Consider the following 23,599-nt stretch of genomic DNA (forward strand, 5'->3'; position numbering starts at 1 on the left):
CTGACAGTATAGCCATCACCTGGAAGTCTCTCATCATACCATGAGGCCATCTAATCAGGACTCAGGAAAAGGACATCTCCTGGAGGCTTTCTGGGTGCCCTCCTCCTCAGATATGTGCTGAGAGGCCTCCTATCTACAGGGGCTACAGAGCAGGGAGCAAATGTGTCCAGCTATGAGCTATAGGCTGCCTGAATTTTAACATGGTAACAGCCATAGACAATACATAAAAGTATAGCCAAGGCTAGGGGACAATAAAGCTTTATTGACTATAGCAAACAGTGGGACTGAACTAGCCTGTGGGTTGTAGTCGGCTGACTTTCGCTCTACTGCAGCAGAATTGCTCCACACCCCTATATCACGGGTCCCGAATTGATGCCCTAACTTGTCAGCACAAAGCACCTTCCATTATGAGACTGTTATGGAGCAGGCCAAGGAAAGGGTTTCACACACAGCTCCTGTTTCATCTCCATGGCTACCCCAGTAGGTTATGGGTCACCAAACCAATTTCACAGAAGAGGAAGGTGAGGCATGGAGTGGTCATGTGGCTTCTTCAGCTCACACAGCACTTCACAGCCTGGCCCGAGAGCTGAAGTTGGGGCTGTTCGGGTCTCATCCATGTAGAGAATCAGCCTGACTGGGGTGGAGCCGCTGCCTCCTCCTTGAAGGGCGGCTGACCAGTTAGGCCTCCCAACTGTCCCAAGACCATAAGAGGAGGCAGGGTGCCTCAGTTTCCATTTATCTGCAGAAGGCTGTATCCAGCAGGGCTTCCTGGAAACACAGCCTGGAGTTCTGGGTCAGGTGGGAGGAGGGAAAAGAAGGGCTTTGAGATCCTGCTCTCTCCCTGGGTCTGCAGCGGTAGCTGACAGGGTACAGAGTGCACCCACAGGGAAACCTGCACACAGCACTCACAAGCATCCTGACCCCGGTGGAAGCGTCCCCGTACTCACCTCTCATCTTTCTCTGTGCTGGAAGGCAACACCCGACTGCCCAGCACCCCAGGCTGGAAGGGCAACTTAGAGGTCTTGGGCTGGGGCGTCCAGCTGAGGGACTCGTCAGGACTGTCCACTTCTGGCCTCTTGTGCAGCTGAGCCTGGGGAGAGAGGAGGGTGCAGTGTAGCTGTCTTCTGTCTGGGGACAAGCCCCATCTAGCAGTGCTCCCAGGGTGACAACTCACAAAGCACTGGGTATCTTGAGCTACTGAGTGACCAAGGCAGGAAGTATGGGGGCCTGAGAAGTTCAGAGCCTCGTCCCAGTGGAGGCTAGAGCAAATTCACCCCTGCATCTAGTGACATGAAGCCTGCAACACTGGGGCCCCACAAGCACATGGCATGGGCGACTGTTTCCTGAGTTTGGGGACCAGGCTGGAAAGGGGTGACTGAAGACTGTGTGAATGGAATTTCTCTGGGAGAAGCTAGGCAGTGTCACATTCCTGTCATCCCAGCAATCAGATGGCAGATGCAGGCAGGAGGATGTTAAATGGATGTGCAATGGAAGGGGGGGTGGGGAAAGGGAAGGGGGAGGCTGACTGAAGATGATCAATAGAGGGGAAGGGAGGGAGGGAGGTTAAATCATGGATGGGTGAAAGCAATGAGAAGGAGAAAAGTCGTTAGTTGGGTCATGAGGGACAGACAGAAGTTAAGGGTGGACAGGAAGGGGGGTTCACTCAGTGGTCTGCTTTCGGTACCTTCAGCACAGCTGGGTCCATGCCTGGGAACATGGGCATCCTCTGGGAATGGCTGACAGGCGTCCTCTCCACCTTGGGTGGCTCCTCATCCGACTCATCCCTCCTGGGCGACTTCTCTTCTATTAAGAGACAGACTCTGAGTCATTGGTGGCTCCTCACAGCCCTGCACAAGGACCAGGGCACCCCTGGTCCATCTGTACTTGGCAGAAGCTTCCCACTCCCCGTTCTTCAGACACTGCCTGGAAACAGTGGTCACGAGCCCGCCTCTTCTCGGGAGGGCACAGGCAGACCCCTGGCTCCTGCCACTTTGGAGGACATTCTTGACAGAGGCAGAACAAGCGGCAGAGACATGTCTCACCAACAGGGAGCAATGTGGAATGCTTCAGGGTCTCTTCAAAGCACTGCCCAGGTCGGGGGCTGTGCCAGAGACTTCCTGGTGATGGGTAGTGGTAAAGAGTTTCTGGCTTCCCAAGAACTGGGCATTGGTGGGGTACAGCATGTATTCTGGAGCCCTAGTGCAGGTGGACTTGGGCATGCTCAGAAAGGTCAGCCCTAGACTTTCATATCCACGGGCCATGTGGTCGGGGTTATGGAAGTCACAGGTTCTGCTGCCAGGTCCCTGTGAAGGATTCTGTGTGTTTCTGTCTGTATGGTGGGTGGCATTTGCTCCAGGTGGCTTAGCACTGTTCTGGCCCTGCAGACATTTACTGACCTATTTATTACCAGTTGGCTCTGTGTACAGGTGCATGTGTTCACTGTATGTACCCATGGAGGGAGGCATGTGTGCGTGTGCACGCGTATGGAGGTCAGAGGTTGGTGCTGGGCATAGACATCAATCTCACTTCATCTTTTGAGGCAGAATCTCTCACCAGACCTGGAGTTCACCAATTCAGTTAGAGAGCTGGCCAGCAACCCTCAAGAATCCTTTGGCCTCTGCTTACTCAAGGCTGGGTGACAGGAGTGCGAGGGGCTGAGGATTTGAATGCGGGTCTTGGGACCTGTGAAGCAAGCACTTTACACATCTCCCCAGCCCTCAACAGTAACCTAACCTTTGTTCGCTGGTACAGTGGACCATGAGAAGCAATGACCCAAGCCAAGCATTCGTTTAGGCACCTGGTCAGAGGCCACATTTGGTCCTGCTACTCTCTGCCCTATAGACCAGGCTGGCCCCAAACTCAAAGATCTCCAGCCTCTGCTTCCATATGCTGGGATTAAAGACGTGCACCACCACGCCTGGCTCTTTGTTTTAAAGAGGGTCACAGCTGGCCTAGAACTCACTCTGTAGACCACCAGGCTGGCTTTGCACTGAGAAGATCTTGCTGCTTCTGTCCCTGAACTGCTAGGACTACAGACGGGTACCACCACACACAGATTCAGAACACAAGTTCTACAGAACAAGAAACCATGACTTCCTGGGTCGTTGTGAACCAGTGTTACAAACCCTCCAAGGTCAGGCCATTCATCCCAGGGTTTAACCTGACGCCTTCCTGCCCAGAGCAGTATACAGGTCAAGTGGAAGGTGTGGGTATACCTGTTGAGTCCTTGAACATCCATGTGCTGTGTGACTCCTCTTCCAAAGGAGACCGGCTCTCTGACTCGCTGAACTGACTGCGCCGGAGGGCGTGGGAGATGGGAGCCCGGCGACGGCTTCGCTTACTCAGCTGCACCCGGGTCTTCAGGGCACTTGAGTCGAGGACTGAAGTTTGCTTTGGGGGTGGCGAGGAGGAAGTGGGAAGGAAGGAAACTGTCAGTGCGAGGCATCATCCACAGACCGTGCGCAGCCTTGTTCATACACAAGGTGTTCTCAGGGGTGCATGGGCTGGTGTGTCATGCTCTAAAGACACCCCTGACGCCATAAGCCTCAACCTCCCCCATGAAAATCACGTAGGCAGTGCCCAAGAACAGCACAGGACACACAGACATGGGAGCAAGTATAGACTGTGACATCACACAGAGTAAATTAAGTAAGGACCAGGAGCTCAATCCATGCCTGTGTTCTGATTGCTGATGACCTGCTGAGTAAATCTCTCTGTATCTTTATGACAACCATACTCATGGAGTCCCCGAGCCAAGAGGTACTCACTGTGGCCCCCGTGATAATCCTGAGTGCAGGTGGGAGGGAGGGACCACCTACAGAACACCAATAGAGAGGGGCCCTTCCATGTCCTCAGGGCTACCCTGGGACATCTCTCTGATCAGCCTCCAAATGGTTCCCACAGGATACCCAAGTCATGGTGGCAAACCACATATACCTCAGTTTACCCCATATTTAGGGCCTCCAACATTTGGGCAGAATCAGCAGCCATGCCAACTTGCTACTCCAAAAGGCAGGCAGAGAATGCTGCCCGTTGGTTATCATTATGTGCATGGGACGGGGCAGCTACCAGGGACCCAGGGCTGCTGGTGCCACCCGCCATTGTTTAGGATGGATTCTAGGAGGAAGTGCTCAGAGTTCAAGAAGGAATGTCCAGTGTCACCTGTGTCATACGACACACATCACATGCACACAGGAGCTGCAGCAAGGCTCGGCCACGGTACTTCATTGCATGGCTGCTGAGTGAATGACATCACATCACCCACTGAGATTCTTACAACACCCAGAGATGGGCCAGTGCCTGTTCATATGGCAGTGCCCTTGAGGGCGCATCCTGGTCTTGTCTCACCTCTTATCTAGAGATGCCAGAGAGAAGACCTTGGCTGTGTGTAGTCCCCTGGGAGGCCCATTAGAAACCACTCAGGGGCATTTGGAGCAACAGCTACCCAAGAGTAGGTCAGGCGCTTGGCCATCAGGAGTGAGCGGCCCTTGCAGGCTATAATGACAGTTCCTATCCTTGGATAGGCTTTCTGCAGCAGGGCAGAGTCCAGTTTAGAAGAGCCTACCGCAGGGTACCATGGCTCCGGATTGGGCACCTGAGGGGTTGCTGTGTGTGTACCCAGGCAAGCTCAGTTCTGGAGGAGGGAACCTATGCCTGGAACAGCTGTCAGAGAGTCCTTCATGCCTGGTGCCCAGGTTCTGCTGAGCAAGAACCCAAAGAGGTGCTTGCTCTGTGCTTGCTGTAGGCAAGCCCCGGCTGACCTGGAAGAACTCATGGCAAGATGTGCCTTGGACACCTGTGATCACCTTTGAGGCCGTGGAGCTGGATGTGCTCGTCACTACTGAGTAAGTCAGCTGAGGATCAGAGAGGTGAGGACATCTGCCCCAAGACACACAGCTAGTATGGGGCAATCCTATGCTAAAGGAAGGTACATGTCTAAGGTTGTGTCCCATGTCCACAGCAGGGGTCCTCAGCACAAGAACTATCCTGGTGGGCGGTGAAATGACTGTTTCACCCAGCCACCTCCCCCAGCTTCTGCTTACATGGATGAAGGAAAAATCGTCCTCTCTTTCTGCTGGGCAAGCGTCTGATGGGGGTGGCCCCTCTGGGCCATCTGTGGACTCCAGCTCAGAACTGGAACGGTCCATGCTGGAGCTGCGCCGGTCCCTGGAGCTGTCGCGCTGCTCCACCGATGTGGACTCCGTGTACGAGGACAAGTGGCTGCTTGGTGGCTGCTTCCCCGCAGAGGCAGCACTGCTGTCCGGGGACGACGGGGACTCAGGGCCAAAACTGCACGAAAGGCAGGAAACAACAGCACTCACAGAGGGGCCTAGGACACTCAATCCCAAACCTGGGGTCGTGGACACATGGCTCAGAGTGTTCAGACTCAGGGGACAGCAGGGGTCTTCCTCTCGGCAACAGTGGCCAAGGGACACCTGCACAGGCGGCAAAGGAGAGCCAAGTAGTGATGGCGGCACACCTGGAATCTCCATGGAAGGAGGCAGAAGCGGGAGAGTCAGGGTTTGGAGACCAACCTGGTCTACATAAGCAACCACCTATGTCCCCCACTCAAAAAAGGAAGAGAAATAAAACAAAATAAAAGTGAAAGGCAAAACGAGCTATGGGGAGGTGTGTGGTAAACCGCCAAGGCTTGAGAAGAGGGTCAGGTCAGAGGCCTCGGAACACAGGTCCTTCCATGTAGAGAAGGCAGGCAGTTGGGCTTGTTGGAAATTGTCAGTTCACTTCTAACACTGACCACAGAGACCTTTGTAAAGACAGAACACACAATCCCCCACATCTGTGTGCTCCTTTGGGGACCTGCACAGTATCTGGAGTCATGTGGGATCTCATGGGGATAGCTCATGCTGTGTTTCCACTGGACAAAGGCAAGGGGGTCCAAGGGTCCCTAATAACCAGTAGAGAAGGCTGGGTCTCAGTCCTCCTGCTTCAATCAATGGCTGCCTCACTCACTCATTCACTCAGCCAGTCAGTCAGTCAGCAAGTCAGTCAGTCAGTCAGTCAGTCAGTCAGTCAGCCATTCAGTCAGCCAGTCAGTCAGTCAGTCAGTCAACTAGTCAGCTAGATAGCCAGCCAGTCACCCACTCGCTCAGTTACTCACTTACACACTCAGCTAGTCACCCACTCGCTCAGTTACTCGCTTATACACTCAGCCAGTTACCCACTTGCTCAGTTACTTACTTACACACTCAGCCAGTCACCCACTCAGTTACTCACTTACACACTCAGCCAGTCACCCACTCGCTGTTACTTACTTACACACTCAGCCAGTCACCCACTCGCTCAGTTACTCACTTACACACTCAGCCAGTCACCCACTCGCTCAGTTATCCACTCACTCACTCGCTCCCTCACTGTCAGTCCTGAGCCCCAGCATCTTATCACGTGTTTCCCAGCTCCAAGAGGTTTTTAAGGTTGAGGTGTAAGGACTTGAATGGAAAGATGAAAACCCAGAGGGAAGAGAAACCCGCTGGCAGCAGAGGGCACCACTGTCCAAGGCAAGAGAGCCTGGTCCCAGAGGCTGCAGTTCCTCTGTGGGACAGCAGGGGGAGCACAGCATTGGAAGCACCAAGATATCAGAAGTCTCAGACAGAAGCTGGGGGACTGGGAAACCACAGGGCTCAGGGTCTCTTAGAAGACAGGAACTAATTCCAGCACAGATCACCAGACTTTTGGGTGTTCCTGCAGGGACACTTCCAACCAAACACTCAAGGAAGATCACTACACACATAAGTCACAGGTAAGTAGAGAGGAGTTAGAGATGGGGTGAGTCCTACTGGTTGGTTCCATTTCTTCTCTCAAACAGTTTTAATCCAGCTTTAACTCAGGGCAGCTTGGACAGTGTGACCCAGTGGTGCAGTCAGCACCCCAGCAGTGACCCAGCGGGGCGGTCAGCACCCCAGCACTGACCGAGCGGGGCGGTCAGCACCCCAGCACTGACCGAGCGGGGCGGTCAGCACCCCAGCACTGACCGAGCGGGGCGGTCAGCACCCCAGCACTGACCGAGCGGGGCGGTCAGCACCCCAGCACTGACCGAGCGGGGCGGTCAGCACCCCAGCACTGACCGAGCGGGGCGGTCAGCACCCCAGCACTGACCGAGCGGGGCGGTCAGCACCCCAGCACTGACCGAGCGGGGCGGTCAGCACCCCCAGCACTGACCCAATGAAGTGGTCAGCTACTCCAGCACTGACTCAAAGGAGCAGTCAGAGCCCCAGCAGTGGGAGAGATGGGACCCGGGTTTAAGCCCAGTTCAGCCACTGAAAGCATCGAGAGAGACTCAGAAGCACAAATGCAGGGGTGACCTGTGCTGGGGCCGAACCCGAACCCAGGGCTGCTGTCTGTCTGTCTTCAGCATGCTTTCACAGCAGAAAACCTCACAAGACACAAAGCTAACCCCAGTGACACACCACAATGCTGTGCAGCCACCCTGTGTCTCACGGGCGGGGACCAGGCTCTGACAGTGTGATATGACATAGTCATCTACAGACGTTTCAAGACCCATGTGAAGTTGACTCGGATACAAGTGGAGAACCTCAGGTTTGACAAGCCTGAGAATATTGTCACCACAAGGTACCCAGACCATCACCTGCACCATTGGTCTGCCTCTGGCTCCTGTTTACAGGGTATTTGTGTTCACTTAGTCTGTCTCTGTGTGTCACCCTGTCACACTGTGGATGTCTGTATGTCTGTCCCTGAGGGTCTGCCTGTCCCTGCATGCTCCTGGCTATGCCCAGGCTACTTTATTTCTACCTTTTTGCAGCTTTCTAATTAATGCCCTTTATACAACAATCGCTTCTTCCTATTACAGTTTCTTTAAATACAGAACTTTCTGTGTCAGCCACACAGATTCTGTGTTGAATAGTTTTATGTCCATTTGACACAAGCCATAGTCATCTGAGGGGAGGGGATCTCAATTAAGAAAATGCCTCCATAAGATCAGGCTGTAGGAAAGCCTATAGGGCATTTTCTTAATTAGTGATTGATGGGGGAGGGCCCAGTCCATTGTGGGTGGAGTTATCCCTGGGCAGATGGCCCTGGGTTTTATTGAGAAAGCAGGCTGAACAAGCCATGAGGAACAAGCCAGTAGCAGCACCTTCCATGGCCTCTGCATCAGCTCCTGCCTCCAGGTTCCTGCCCTGAGCTGTCCTGACTTCTTTCAGGGGTGAACAGTGAGATGGAAGTGGAAGCTGAATTAACCCTTTCCTCCAAGCTGTTTTAGTTCACGGTGTTGATCACAGCAACAGAAGCTCTAACTGCTGTGGGATAATGCCTTTGTACACTATAATTAGTTTAATAAAACGCTGATTGGCCAGTAGCCAGGCAGGAAATATAAACGGGGCAACCAGACTAAGAGAATTATGGGAAGAGAAAAGGCAGAGAGTGAGTCACCAGCTAGGAGCAGAGGAAGCAAGATAAGAATGCCTTACTGAAAAAAGGTACCAAGCCATATGGCTAAACATAGATAAGAATTATGGGTTCATTTAAGTTGTAAGAGCTAATTAGTAATAAGCCTGAACTAATAGGCCAAACAGTTTATAATTAATATAAGCCTCTGTGTGTTTCTTTGGGACTAGAAGCGACAAAAACTTCGGTCTACAAATGGCGCCCAAATGTTTGGCAAGAATTTCCACATAAAGCCTGAGAAAGTTTAAAAGAAAAAGGATTCTAGACAGACAGATAAGAGCAGAGTCAAATGCAACTTCTTGGTAACCATTTTTACTCTGGTAGGCTCTGTTTGCTGGTGGCAAGCAGAGGCTCGGCTCCTTTAAGAAAGGCTTTCTAACTCAGTGTTAGCAGCAAAAACTGTATGGCAAGTCTTTAAGAGGCTTTGCCACCAAAGACTCAAAGGGTGTTTGTGAGCAGTCAGTGGCATGCTTCCTGGTGGTGGTATGGACCTAGAAATTCCAGAGTTATGGCAATAAACATGGTTCCTATCAATACTTCCGCCATGAAGCTAGACTCTTGGGAAGCCAAGGAATGGGTGGAGCCAGCGTCAAAGCTGCTGCTTTAATCCTAGCCTTGCAGCTTAGCAGATTGAAGACTCATGTGGTCAGAAAAAGATAGAGATACACAGTAAAGACAGATTCAGACAGGAAAAAAAAAAACTGGGGGCTGGAGAGATGGCCCAGAGGTTAAGAGCATTGGCTAATCTTCCAAAGGTCCTGAGTTCAATTCCCAGCAACCACATGGTGGCTCACAACCATCTGTAATGGGGTCTGGTGCCCTCTTCTGGCCTGCAGGCATACGCACAGACAGAATACTGTATACATAATAAATAAGTAAATATTTAAAAAAAAAAACCTAAAACAGTTTACAGTATGTATATGAATATACGTAGGCTTAGAGAAGAAAAAGGATAGAGAAAGTCCTTTAAAAAGAAACAGAGTAAGAAAAAAAGCCACATAAAGATAGGAAATACAGAGTCTGGATACTGTATGTTATTTTATTGTGTTGGCATTGTTTGACTGCTGAGGAAGGAGCAACAGTTGCCAAAAGACATCTGATTATAAATGCTGCTGGATTAATCCATTTTCAAAATATATTTTGAAAATGCCTTGACTTCAAAATTTAAGTCAAAAGATATGCCACTTTGGAGAAGAGGTTTTGCTTTTGTTTCCGCAGGAAATGAGAGACTGTAAATTTATTCTGGGTTTAAAAAAATAAGGTCAAGGAAGACCTCCTGAAAAATTTCCAATGGAAACTGATGGCCCAGATGAGCCAACATTTCGGAGCACCTCTGTAGCAATTTCTTCTGAGTTCTACATTCAGAAAAGTCTCAGGACTGATGGCTGAGATGATTCAGCCTCACAGAGTACTCCAGTCCAGACTTGACCATAATACTGAATTTTCTTTTGGTCCCCATAAGATTATCAGCACCCCCAATCAGCAGGAAGTAGCCAGAGAACTATGCCCACAATCCCAAAAGAAATGGATTATGGATGTTTGTCTTTGTTTAGCATGTTAGTTACAAGTTGTTACGGTTAATGGTCAAGAAAAAAAGCTAAACAAAGGAAATTAGATTCAGAGATCTTGTTTTGAAAAGAAAAGAGGGGAAGTGCTGTGGGACAAAGATCTTGTACACTGTAAAAATTTGTCACTCATATTAGTTTAATAAAACACTGATTGACCAGTAGCCAGGCAGGAAGTATAGGTGGGGAGACCAGACTAGGAGAATCTGGGAAGAGGAAAGGCAGAGACTGAGTCACCAGCCAGAACCAGAGAAAGCAAGATGAGAATGCCTTTCTGAGGAAAGGTACCAAGCCATGCGGCTAAACATAGACAAGAATTATGGGTTAAGTTGTAAGAGTTAATTAATATTATGAGTTAATAATAAGCCTGAGCTAACAGGTCAGACAATTTATAATTAACGTAAGTCTCTGTGTATTTCTTTGGGACTGAATGGCTGCGGGACCAGGAGGGACAGAAACGTCCGTCTACACCTAACCAGGGCAGACATGGCACCATCTGTGTCAGCTGGTGCCTGGGAGCCTCACCCAGGTGTGTTCCTACCTGCCTCCATTCTGGTGCTGGTCTGCCCAGGTTCCATACTGGCTGTCGGCTTCGTGAACAAGGGTGTCAGTATCCTTGGCTTCGGGTGCTCTCCTGGAGAAGCACTGCTTCAGCTGGTTCTGAAAGACACAAGGAGGGATTCAGGTACAATCCTACCACCCCACAGCACCCAGTTCCCCGCGGCCCTCACATGTGGCTGCCCATGTCAGGGCAAAGGAGACAGACCAACGCCCTATCTGCCAAGACACGACAGGAAGCAGCACTTTCCGGGTTCAGAAGGGCACTCTGGCATGGACTGTGTCTTAGGGTCCAGTGTGGAATGTTCCCCTTGGTGCCTCTGTGTGAATGCTCTGTCCCCATTAGGAAGGCTGTGAAATCTGTATGACATAAGGACTCAGCAGCAGTATGGGCCCTGGAGGAGGCTTCAAGTGAGTCTGTCCTGCTTCCACCCCAGATCTCGGCTTTCAGATCCTCCATGATATGAACAAACTTCTACCCCACAGTCCAGGCAGCCTGAGATCTTTGCTCCACAGTGGGCTATGCGCTCTGGAATGGTGAACAGAGAAAATCCCCTGTTATCCAGTGGTAAGAGAAGTGATTAACACATAACCAGGTACAGGGTCCTGCTGTGTGTCACTTGGCCCTGTCAGTGTCCCTGCCCAACACACTGACAACCCATCTCCTCCCTCCTCAAAGCTCCAGAAATGCCAGGCAGGCGTGTTCCCACCTTCCAGGTTTACAGGACCTCATTCCAGCACTGTTCAGCCCAGCACCCGCACGGCAGTGACCCTGAGTCTATAGCAAGTCACACTGCTGACTGGAGGCCACCTTATGGGGCTCAGTACAATCCTACTTTACAGCTGAGAAAGTGACATCCTGGACTGGTGGTGTGACATACAGGTTGGAAGCAAGGGGACAGGTCATCACAGAACTGGCTACCAGCCCAGTCTTGTGCCTGACATCTGGGTGACTTGTGAGTCACCATGACACCTGTGCTACTGTCTTCCCCAGTCGGGTGGTACATGAAAGGCCTTGTCTTGTACCATCACCATGGAAACCAGCCACTAACGCCCTGGATCTCTCAAGAGTAACTAAAAGTGGTCTTGGGTGGGCTACTCGCTCACAGTAGTAGTTCCTCTTCAGACCCTTACAGCCCGGCAACAGAATACACAAGCACCAGGAAGGAACAGCCTGCCCAGGTGGTCTCAGTTTGCGCCCACCTCCACTGCAAAGGAGTTATAATGGGGGTTTGGGGTAAGGGGCCTCAGTGGTAAAGTATCCGTCAGGACTACACACACACACTCACACACACACACACACACACACACACATCCCAGGGAACATTTTTACACAAATGAAACACCATGATTGACTCTGGTCTGAGATTTTCTGTGGGTCAGTCCCTCCACATGCTCCTTGGTGGCCAGAGAACACCCTACTGTGTGGGACACAGTGCTGGTCACATAACCAGTCCCAAGGACAGTGACTTCTAAGCAGCTGGTTGTTTTTACACTCAGGGTCAGCCATGGGGTGTGCACCCTCACACCCTCAGGCTGTCATTATCATCTCCGTGAGTGCTTCCCTAGACGCTGCTGAGCACAGGGTGTCTGAGACAGGCCGATGTCTGTCCCAGCCCTTAAGGAGCACAGGGGACAGACCACACACATGCTGTGCCACGGTGGATGACTCCAGCTAGGACCATGTTTGCGTTTTTATATCCAAGGTCATGGGCCACATTCGAGGGCCTGAAACCCTTGAATTCTCCCTGGGACTTAGGACTGGCCATGAGCAAACGTTACAGATTGGGCCCTACCCTAACTCCATCCCACCCCAATGCCATGGCTTTCTGGGCAGCTCTCGTGGCTGCAAGGCCCTACGTCAGCCACTTCTCAGAGAACTTGTAACACTTAAGCTTTCTAGAAAATCTTACATTCAACGTTTGCTTGAAGGCAAGACCTCCACTGACTGAGTCTTGTCTCAGCTCTACCCAAGCTCACTAAACATGAGTGAGGCTAGGCAAGCAGAGGCCCTCTGGAGCAGCCGCCTCCCGGGTGTCACTGGGGCCAGAACACATCTCTGTCATGTTCTTCTGGTGCAGATGGCACAATCTGTGGCCAACAGCATCCTGACGTAGACAGAGGGGGCCTCACCTGCCAAGAGCTTTCTTTTGAGACAGGAACGGTGACATCTTGTTAAGTAAGCGACACAGTCGCTGTGGCCCTTTGCAAACGTTTGACTTAGGCATCTGCTGAGGACTCTGGTGATAAGGGGGAAATGTGATAAGGGGTAAAAGAGACAGGAAGAGCCTGAAAGAGAGACAGGAGGCAGAAGGAACAGCTGCACCCTGAAGAAGCCCCTCCCTCGCTGCAGGGGCTCACAGAGGCTAAGCTCACAGAGGCCAAGCCAGAAGTTCCTTCCCTCTGCAGCACTGATCTTAATTCCCCTGCCCAGAGCCTCACACTCCTCCCATCTGAAGACTCCCGGTTTCCAGTGACTGAATGCTGAGTCCTGCCTTCCTGGCCTCTGGCTGAGAAAACAGGCCCTTCCTCTCTCCTTTCCCATCTCCCTTCCGCAGACCGCTGTGAGGCCTCCACCTCCCCTGCACTGAATGAATCCCCTCTTACATGCATTTATGTAAGAGACAAAGAACCTGCAGAAGATAGCGTGTGGTCCTGGTGACATTGTTAAGTGTGAAAACATAACAGTGGTGGGGTTGATTCATGCCTGTGATCCCAACACCTCAGGGACTGAAACAGGGTGGGATGCCACGAGTTCAGTGCTAGCCTGGGCTACATAGGGAGTTCCAGGCCAGTCAGAACTTCTTTGCAAGACCCTGTCTCAGAATTTGAAAACAGCAAAAGTAGGCCCTGAAAAGCATACACAAGCAATGGAAAAGAGGGCCTAGGTCTGGGTCTAGGTCAGACGGAGCCAGCAACACCCCAATCCCTGCAACAGTTCTGCCAGTTCCAAATAAGAGGAACCAAATCCTAGACATCAGACCCAGAAGGTTCCTCAGAAGCCACTCTCTCTGCACTTTACCGCCAGACAAGGAAACTGAGGCACAGGAACTGAGCAGAATGCAGCCCTCAGTTTCCAAGACGGGTGAGAGGCGGAGCCTGGAAGATGGGGGCTCCATCTGTGGGATCCACAACTCTCTCCAGACCCCCAGACAATACCTGCATGCTCCACCTTTCTCACAGTGCTCCCAGACAATACCCGCATGCTCCACCTTTCTCACAGTGCTCCCAGACAATACCCGCATGCTCCACCTTTCTCACAGTGCTCCCAGACAATACCCGTGGGCTCCACCTTTCTCACAGTGCCCCAGGAGGTTCTAATAAGGACACAGGCTTTGAACCCCTCAGGAATCTGGGATTTAAAAGCCCACTGGCTCGGTCCAGTAACTCACTAGGCACCAGGACCACAGTGGCTGGAGCTCCTCCCCAAGGTTTGTGCCTAGACCAAGCTAGCATACACCTCTAAAGTTTGTGCTCAAACAAGTTAGAACATATGTCTGCCTATTTAAAACATGCAGGGTTAGCTGAATCAACAGGGCTAGTTCCAGAAGTTCATCTCGGGGAGATGAGCAAGCACACTTGCCAGGTTCCAGAACACAGCCGCTCCCTGCAGGACTGGCCATCAGTGAAAAACAGGAACAACAGCCTGAGCCATGAAGAGGGTGGGGACCATGAAACACTAGATAGGGAGGCCAGGCTGTGAGATACAAACGGCGCTCACACAGATGTCTGCCGTCACAGAAAGATGTCTTCAACACTGGGTAACACAAACTCAGAATTAAAAGGTCTCAGCAACAAAGTGCCAGGAAAGTGGTTTTGTCTAAACAAACAAGTACACGTGAGTGTAAGCAAAGAAAACATCTAGAAGGTTCCATGGCAAACTGGCTGAGAGTGCACCAAGAGACACTCCGAACTGACTGTGACTTTGCTTAGCATGCCTTCTAGAAGAATCCTGGGATGAAACTGAATAAAGCAAACCCTGCTCCTTCACGCTGGCCTGCTAAGGAGTCGCTCATCTACCCCAGGGCTGTCAAGCTTCTACAAAGACGACACATTTTGGGGGTCTCTGGACTAACGGTCACTCAGCCACTATTAAAATGGCAGTGAAGGCTAGTGTGACATTCAGTACTGACTGTCAGCTTGGCAGGAACTAGGACCTGGACATGTCTGTGAGGGGACCCCACCCCTACGTGATGGCGGCATGAATAAAAAGGAGGAGGTGAGCTGAGCATCAGCATCCATCTGTGTCTCCTTACTTCCAGACTGTGTGTGCCAACTGACCTCATCTTCCTGCTGCCATGACAGACTCCAGATGCTTCTGTTGGGTGTTATGCCACAAGAACAGAATAGTAACTAATACACCTGGAAAGTATGTGGTGTGTGCCATAAAACTTGATTACAAACAGGAGGCTGGCAAGACTGCCTGTGCCCTCAGGCATTGTTTTGTTCACTCCAGATCCATAGCTCAAACCCTTGGGAAAATGCCAGGCCTGTAGCAGCTGTTGACTAGATATGCTGGGGATACATGTCTCCACAAATGCATACATGTATGTATGTGTATATACACATGTATGTATAAGTGTGTGTATGTATGTATATATATGTGTGTATGTATGTGTATGTGTATATATATATATATATATATATATATATAGAGAGAGAGAGAGAGAGAGAGAGAGAGAGAGAGAGAAGGAATGAGTTTCCAAACCAGGAAGTCGATACTGTGAGGAGGAATAGGGAGAACACCATGCCTGCCTGCATGTTATTTGGAGTGTCTGACACATCTCCTAAGAAAAAGCCCTAAGCCAAACGGCCACCAGCTGACAGTGCAGCTCCAAAGAATCTGAGAAGCCTGCCCCTCACCCCAGCTGTGTAGGGTGCTGTGCCATCATAGACCCAACTGGCATGGGGACACCTGCTCTGTCTCAGTACTCTAAAACAAGGTCCCCTCTCACCTCTCATGCTCAGGTTAGACTTGGGAACCAAAGGTTTCACTTATTCTTCATCCCAATGAGCCTATGATGCAAGACCCTGTGTGGCCCCATTTCACAGGGGAGGAGACTGAGACCCTGAGAAGGGATTTCATGACCTCCAGATCACCCACATGTCTAGAAAGCGGCAGGACTGGATCATGATCCTGGGATTGGTGGACGCCCAGGTGCTCACATTCCTGACTGTTTGGGCTCTGAGGCGCTGCGGGAACTCACTAACCACTTCTCAGCTGAGCGAGGGCCAAGCAAGGCAAGAGTGATGAGCACTCAGGAAACATGCAGGAGGGAGAGAGGAGGGGAGGAGAGAGACACATGGAGGACAAGCCCCGGTCAGGCAGAGGCACGGCACATGTGTCTGAACCTCAGAGCCAGCGGGGTTAGATAGGCCCATGCTGGCCACAGCTCCGTGGTTCTACCTTCATACCTGTGTGACTGGGTTCCCATCCCAGATGACCTTCAGCCACATCCTGCCCTTCTCTGAGCCTCGGTTTCATCTCCTGGTGTCAGTGGTGTGAGACTGATGGTCTCCGTGACCCTCTGTGGCTTCTAATGAGGACATGATGCCACCTCTGGGGGCCTGAACCAAATCCAGTTTCACAAACGCTCGGTAGATCCCAAACCTCAACCTTCTGTACTGCAGACATGAAATGGACTTATCCAGGTATCCCCATGTGTTGGGTGGAGCAAGACAGCCGTTCTAAGCAAGACTCTGTGACCCTGCTAGCCACAACAACCCTCTGCAACCTCAGTTTCCACATCTGGAAAATGGGATATGGGGTGCTTAGGGTGTTGGGGGAGTCCGTTAAACTCCTGAGCAGGGGCCAGTACAGGATGTGGTGCCCACGTCTGCTGACCAGCTGCCCAGGCATCTTAAACACTGCAACAGCATGCTAACAGATTCACCATTCAGTTAAGATCCACAGGTCCCTCAATGCCCAACACCAGGTTACCCCCTCCCTATAAGAGCAGCAGGGGAAGGAACCTTGTCATAAAAAGATCTGGGCTTCAGTTCTGCACAGCAGAGAAGTCATTGCCACAGCACATGGTTGATGGCAAGATGACTCTGGCAGAGATGCCCTGTCTCTGTCTCTATGAGACAAGCTTTTCCCAGAGTGACAGGCTCACGCAGGCAGCTGGTCTGCAGGAGGAGGGTTTGGTTTCGGGGTCGAGTGTGCAAACCAGGCTTTTGGGAAGGCTATAAAGGAAGGCGACAGCTGGGCTGGGAGGCTGGGTTCCCCTGAGAACCCATGGGGCCTATGCTCTGTATCAGATAAGAGTATAAAAGCTCTCTTGACTTAATGCTGGAGCTACATCCTGAGAAGCACAGCTTAAGAAAATATCTGGAGTGGAAAAGGCCATGAATATACCCCAGCCACTGTATGCCCCAGCCTAGCCTGGCCAGAGCTGACAAGGGAAAGCCCACAGAAGCCCATGGGCAGCGGGAGGGAGAGGGAGCCATGCCTTCCTATTCTGCCTCCTGTGCTGGTGATAGAAAGCCAAGCTTAAGGTGGAATAGTTACACAAAAGCCTGAGACTATACTGTCTCCACTCAGGTGGAACACACTTCCCCCAGTGCCTCCTCTCCTTCCTCCCCAGTGCCTCCTCACCATCCCCATTCCTCCTCTCCCTCCTTCCCTGTGCCTCTTCTCTGTCCTCCCCAGTGCCTCCTCACCACCCCATTGCTCCTCTCCTTCCTCACCAGTGCCTCCTCACCATCCCCATTGCTCCTCTCCTTCCTCCCCTGTGCCTCCTCTCCTTCTTCCCCAGTGCCTCCTCATCTCCACCCCAGGAGATTCTTAAAACAGCCCAAGTGAGCCAAACTTGACCTCCTTTTTCAAACACCGCATGTCAACTCTCTCCTGATTTATTCTGGGTAAGGGACAACTGGTCAGGTAACAACATCGCAGCCAGCGCAGGCAGAAGTGTGAACCTATCAGAAAGCAGTAAGCTGGGTGTGACACCAAGGCCTCAGGACCAAACCCCAGTCCTCCAAGCGAGAGTGATGTCTCCCTGGGCATAGCATGACCACCGGTTCAGCCATGACTTGTGGGGATGCTCACATTATAATGTACCTCTGTCTCCAGTGTCCTTAATTCACAAAACTTATCTGCACAAACATAGATGCCTGCCTGCACACAGAGACACACAAACTGGAGTACCCCAAACACACACACACTTACAAAGCCCACACATTACACACACCACAACAAATACATACTCAAATGAAGATACACGCACAAGTACAGACTACAAATTGTGGGCACACACACATGTATATACACACACAAGAGCTCAGAAATACCATCAAGGACCTAACTCACACATACTAATATAGATAATTGTGCACACCCAAATACGCACACGTTCATGGCAATCCCAGCAAACCACTGTGAGTGACAGAAGATACCACCCCATGGCTATTCTGCAAGTGTGCCTGAGTTCCAGCACCCAGACGGCGGGAGAAAACCTGTGCTCTGGCCTTCACATCTGCACCGCAGCACACAGATACAAAAGAGAAAACTACCAAAGGAGCTAGAAGGGAAGATGACATGGCAGGGTTGGTAAGGGGGAGTCTTAAAAGAACAAGGGCAGAAAGGGGGCTCCCAGATCCCCTGGCCCTCAGGAAAGGGAGACCACACACAGACGTCTACAGCCACAGGACAGAGGACCTGGAGCAGGGCATGTGACTTGACGCAGGGCAGGCCTTGAAGAGGTTCAGCTGTGGGCGAGTGTGTGACTGGGGAGGCAGGGCAAGGCTGGCCTGGGTGCTTCACCTACCAGGGCACTCACTGCTGTGGGCTGCGATGGGCAGTGGGCAGCTGGGTCCAGGAGGCAGGCTTTCCCAGATGCTCCCTGCTGATGAGCAGGAGCCCAGAGCAGTGGGAACCAGCTGCATGGCCACCTTTCCTCCAGCATCCAGGCCCTAGGCTGATTCATAGACCTGATCAGACCCCACAGGGGGATCCACCCTGATCTCTCCCCAGCTCACTGTTCTCCAGAGGCTGTAGGAAATACCCAGAAGATGCTCTCATGGATCTCAAGTTGGGATGGCCTGTCTCTGTACGCTTGTCACATGGCTGGTAGGTCATGACTGGGCAGGACAGTTCAGCAGCCCACAGGAGGCCTTGGCCACAGGACACAGGGATGAGTCTCTCTACTCCCTACCTGTCAGCATGTGTTCGTGTGTGTGTCAGCATATACATGTGAACATGTATATAAGTCCATGTGTGCTTGTGTAAGTTTAAATGAGCACATGTATGCAGATATCTGTATACATAGGAGCCTGTGCACATGTGTATATGCACATGTGTATATGTGTACACTACTGAGTGTGCAAATGTCTGTATGCATACATGTGCATGGACCTATGTGCATGTGTGCATATATGGGTACATGTGCATTCACATATGCTCTCATGGAGGTTTCAGCTAACACTGCAGGTATTTAGTTATCTTACATAGGTCACATCAGCCACCTCACCAGCTCTAGTCATGAACTCAAGTGCCCTCAGCCACATGCAGTCCTGAAACTATACATTGTCTTTGCAGTGTTACAGATGACCCGTGGTGTCCCCTGCAGCGTTACAGATGACCCGTGGTGTCCCCTGCAGCGTTACAGATGACCCGAGGTGTCCCCTGCAGCGTTATAGATGACCAGTGGTGTCCCCTGCAGCGTTACAGATGACCCGTGGTGTCCCCTGCAGTGTTACAGATGACCCGTGGTGTCCCCTGCAGTGTTACAGATGACCCGTGGTGTCCCCTGCAGTGTTACAGATGACCCGTGGTGTTCCCTGCAGTGTTATAGATGATCCGTGGTGTTCCCTGCAGTGTTACAGATGACCCGTGGTGTCCCCTGCAGTGTTACAGATGACCCGTGGTGTCCCCTGCAGTGTTACAGATGACCCGTGGTGTTCCCTGCAGTGTTACAGATGACCCGTGGTGTTCCCTGCAGTGTTACAGATGACCCGTGGTGTTCCCTGCAGTGTTATAGATGACCCGTGGTGTCCCCTGCAGTGTTAGACAGAAAAGCTGGGATAGCTTAAGTGTCCAAAAGTCAGCAGGTCTGGCTGGATAATGAGCTGTAACATCCACAAGTGGATCTCATGCAGCTACCAAACAGAAGGCCTATGCACACAGGCCTAGTGGCCAGTCACAGTGGAGGGTCACAGGCCTATTGGCCAGTCACAGCGGACGGTCACAGGTCTAGTGGCCAGTCACAGCGGACGGTCACAGATCTAGTGGCCAGTCACAGCGGAGGGTCCCAGGCCTAGTGGCCAGTCACAGCGGAGGGTCCCAGGCCTAGTGGCCAGTCACAGCGGAGGGTCATGCATTCAGGCTCCACATCTCCACACTGAGTAGTCACTGACCTGGCTGTCTATAAGGATGGTATATCTTCTCCTCCAGGTGTGGAACCCAGGCCCGACCAGAACAGAATCCAGAGCTAGAGACCGGCAGAGCAAGTAACGAGTCTGTGACTCTAAGGGTGGAGGGCCCTGGGCATAGTCCAATCTCTCGATTCTGCAACCAATTAGGAACTGCCCCTCAAGGTCCAGAGAAGGCAGGAAGGGGGTCTCCAGGGTCTGACTTTTGGGGCAACAGGAGGAAGTGCAGAGAAGGGAGACAAGGACAGAGTGGGGAGCAGCACCCACGGGTCCCTTCCACAGCATCTCTGCTTCCTGGGACCTGCAGGAGCAAGGAGGTAAAGGACAAGCCTGAGAGAGCCTGGAAGGTGGGCGCTGACGCACAGGTTCCTTGGAGCATAGCCGGTCCAGACCTTGGTCCTAGCTTCCTGGATCTAGAAGCTGTGTGACCTTGGGCCAGTGACTTCACCTCTCAGAACCTCAAAAGGCTGGCAGTGTAGGGCTAGTGAGTCACAGGACTATGGAGCACTATGACAGACACGCTCAGGAAGTGCTTAGAAGTGACTGTGATCTTCAGTTCAGTGGACCAGTGGAACTGCCTGCCAGGCCTAAGGGCCAGGAAGACCAGCAGACTGACTAAGAACCTTAAGAAACTGGGTTGCTCCAGGATTCCCGGGATCGTGGGAGGCGGAGCTGCAGTGAGGTGGGAGGAGTTTATAGGAACTGTCTGGCAGCAGTGACAGCAGCAGCTTCCAGAAAACAAACCCCCAGCAGCTCACAGAGCAGGCAGCACCCCTCCCAGACTCCCACAAGACACCGCACTCCCACTCACAGGCAGCTGGAGGTCCAGGTTGACAACCATCCCATGCCAGCTGGCCCCAGGACTCACTTAGGTCTGGCTCTGGCTGATCTTCCCTGTAGCCATCAAGGCGAGAAGCTGCACAGTTCCCCAGCTCTGCATTTAGAATCCAGGAGCAGGGGCTGTGTCCCTGCCCTCTACCCTTCCTCCCAGCCACTCCAACCCACAGTCCCTTCACATGCTAGCAAACTACCCACTTTCAAGCAAACACACAGCACCTACTCTGTGCAAATAAACACAGAAGTTAAACTATGCATACAGGGGGCAGAAAATGACCCAGCAGACTCTCAGTGGGCAGAAGGCCAGGGTCACTCACCTCTGGGATCCCAAACAGTCCCCGCTGTACTGGGTTCTCATTTCTAAACACCAGCTGGTTGCCCACTGTCCCACATATAAGACCCTCTGCTGGCCTGTCTCCTCAACCGACATGAGTAAAAGTCGTATTTGAGGGGGCTGGAGAGATGGCTCGGTGGTTAAGAACACTGATTGCTCTTGCAGAGGACCTGGGTTCGATTCCCAGCACCCACGTGGCAGCTCACAACTGTCTGTCACTCCAAGATCTGACATCTTCACATAGTCGTACAAGCAAGCAAAACACCAATGCACATAAAATAAAAATAAATAAATTATTTTTAAAAATAAAGTTTGAAGTTTCAAATTTTCTGCTCTAGACAGGGGTGGGGATACATTCTCCACTGCCCGTCCTCATTCCTAGGACAGTGACTACTGAGACACCAGGACATGAGAGTTAGAGGACAACCAAGGTGGCCTCCACACTCTCTCTCTAGGGCTCCCAGGTGACAGGGTAGCAAGCTCAGACTTGGGATGACTGAAGTTCAAATGCTTCCTTATAAAGAGGCAAGGTTTCTGTCTGGCCTTGCAAAAAAAAAAAAAAAAAAAAAGAAAAGAAAAGAAAAAGAAAAAAGAAAAAAAACATGGTTGGGAGTGGAGCTCAGAGTTGCCTAGCAGCAGGCAGGAGGCCCTGAGTCCCCCCCTCCCCGCCCCAACACAAACACACACAGGTTGGGCGATTACGAATTGAGCATCTTGTAGCAGTTGAGGAACCCCAGCTAGAGGCTCTACTACCCACTGGCCACACTGAGCTTTGAACCCTTGGCTTCATGTTCTGAACCTAAACATAGCAGCAACTATTAAAATTGCTATACATTTTATTTATTATTACTATTTTCCACATGCCGCCCAAAAAAGACATTCCGGCCAGCAGGACACAAGAAGCTGAGCAAGGTCTCACAGGTGTCACTTGGCTCTGCATTCAGGAGCAGGACACAGCATCCTCTGCAGGGGCCACAGTATTGCTCTCCAGCCTGGGTTTCCAAGGGCCCTGAAGCCACCCAGGACTTTGTTTTAGGGGTAGGGATGTGGCCTCTGCGGGTCACGGGGTTCCTGGTGTTTCCAAGTGACACTGGAGGCTAACTTTCGTCTCCTTCCTGGGGGAAGCACAGGCTGGGGTCACCAGTCCTCACCTTTCCCCGTCACAAATGTCCCTGGGTACTGATGTTGTGGGTTGGGTCATATGATGTGGGTGGGCCACAGTCACTGACCCATCCAGGGAAGGCCTGGCCCACAGGAATGAACGTGGTCCAATCTAGGCCTCTGCTTTCCCTACCTTCGGTCTCCAGCACAGGGCTGGTTCTGAGGAGCTGTTTTTAACTCCCCCGCCCAGAGACAAGCCGGTGGCATTTAAGTCTTCCTCCAGCTCCCTATTTATAGAATGTGGCAGGCAGTGGGGCACTGCTTCCATTGATAATTAGGGAATCCACAATGGGCCCCAGCCTCAGGGGGTCTGCGCCTGTCAGGTGGCTCCAGAGACCCAGGATCCCTAACGGGAAGGACTCGACCCGGCCGCACCCGCACAAGGAATGTCAAAGCTGGGCTGAGAGTGATGCAAGTGCCAGAAAGGGGGCTCTCCCCTGCATTTGGGGGTCTGAACTCCTATGGTGGCACAGCCCGACTCTGCCTGCATTTTACAGGACACAGATACTGTCAGGTCATAGGTCATACCCACACAGGGCTCTGGCAGGCCTGGCTAATCAAGGCACCCCACACAGGATCCTGGTAGGTGTGGCTAATCAACACAAAACCACACAGGGCTCTGGCAGATTTGGCTAATTAATGGAGCCTGTGGTGGGGAGACCCAGGGGAGAGAGGTTCTGAACCACCTTGGGGGCAGGGGTGGGACAACACACAACACATTTGTCTTTATCAACTTGACACAAACCAGAGTCACCAGGGAAGAGGGAACCTTAATTGAGAAACCGCCTCCATGCCTCCATGAGACTGTCTATAGACAAACCTGCAGGGCATAGTCTTGATTAATAACAGAAGTGGGAGGCCCAGCCCACTGTGGGTGGTGCCATCCCTGAGCTGCTGATCCTGGTTTCCACAAGAAAGCAGGCTGAGCAAGCCATGGTATAATAAGGAGGAACCTTGTTGGTTCCTGGCCACTTAGCCCTGAAATAATCACACAGAAACTGTATTAATTAAATCACTGCTTGGCCCATTAGCTCTAGCTTTTTATTGGCTAACTCTTACATCTTAATTTAACCCATTTCTATTAATCTGTGTATTGCCACATGGCTATGGCTTACCGGATAAAGTTCTGGGCTACATGGCTTCTCTCTGACTCTGCCCTCCCAGCATTTCTCCCAGCATTCAGTTTAGTTTTCCCCGCCTAGCTCTTTCTGCCCTGCTCTGCTATCAGCTCAGAGCAGCCCTTTATTAACCCCACATCACCATGAGGAGCAAGCCAGTAAGCAGCTCCCCTCCATAGCCTCTGCAACAGCTCCTGCCTTCAGGTTCCTATCCGGACTTTCTTCAGAGATGA

The 23,599-nt window shown here is 51.8% G+C and overlaps 1 protein-coding gene across 7 annotated transcripts in view; it reads right to left on the reverse strand.

The window, feature by feature from the left end:
* The window catches only part of Kiaa1671 (KIAA1671 ortholog), a 138,842-nt gene that overhangs the window by 6,620 nt on the left and 108,623 nt on the right, over nt 1–23,599 (reverse strand). For 6 of the 7 annotated variants that reach the window (XM_085680792.2, XM_048450314.3, XM_085680788.2 and 3 more), the window contains 5 exons: nt 10,528–10,646; nt 5,043–5,289; nt 3,216–3,390; nt 1,685–1,803; nt 948–1,090 (listed from right to left, as the gene is read on the reverse strand). In XM_085680792.2, the coding sequence (XP_085536918.2) occupies nt 948–1,090; nt 1,685–1,803; nt 3,216–3,390; nt 5,043–5,289; nt 10,528–10,646 (803 nt within the window). Of the gene's footprint in view, nt 1–943; nt 1,091–1,684; nt 1,804–3,215; nt 3,391–5,042; nt 5,290–10,527; nt 10,647–23,599 lie in introns of those variants that run through there. The other variant, XM_048450323.3, reaches the window with a different exon arrangement.

This window comes from Myodes glareolus, chromosome 2, assembly GCF_982192425.1.
Source record: "Myodes glareolus chromosome 2, mMyoGla1.1, whole genome shotgun sequence".
NCBI lineage: Eukaryota > Metazoa > Chordata > Mammalia > Rodentia > Cricetidae > Myodes > Myodes glareolus.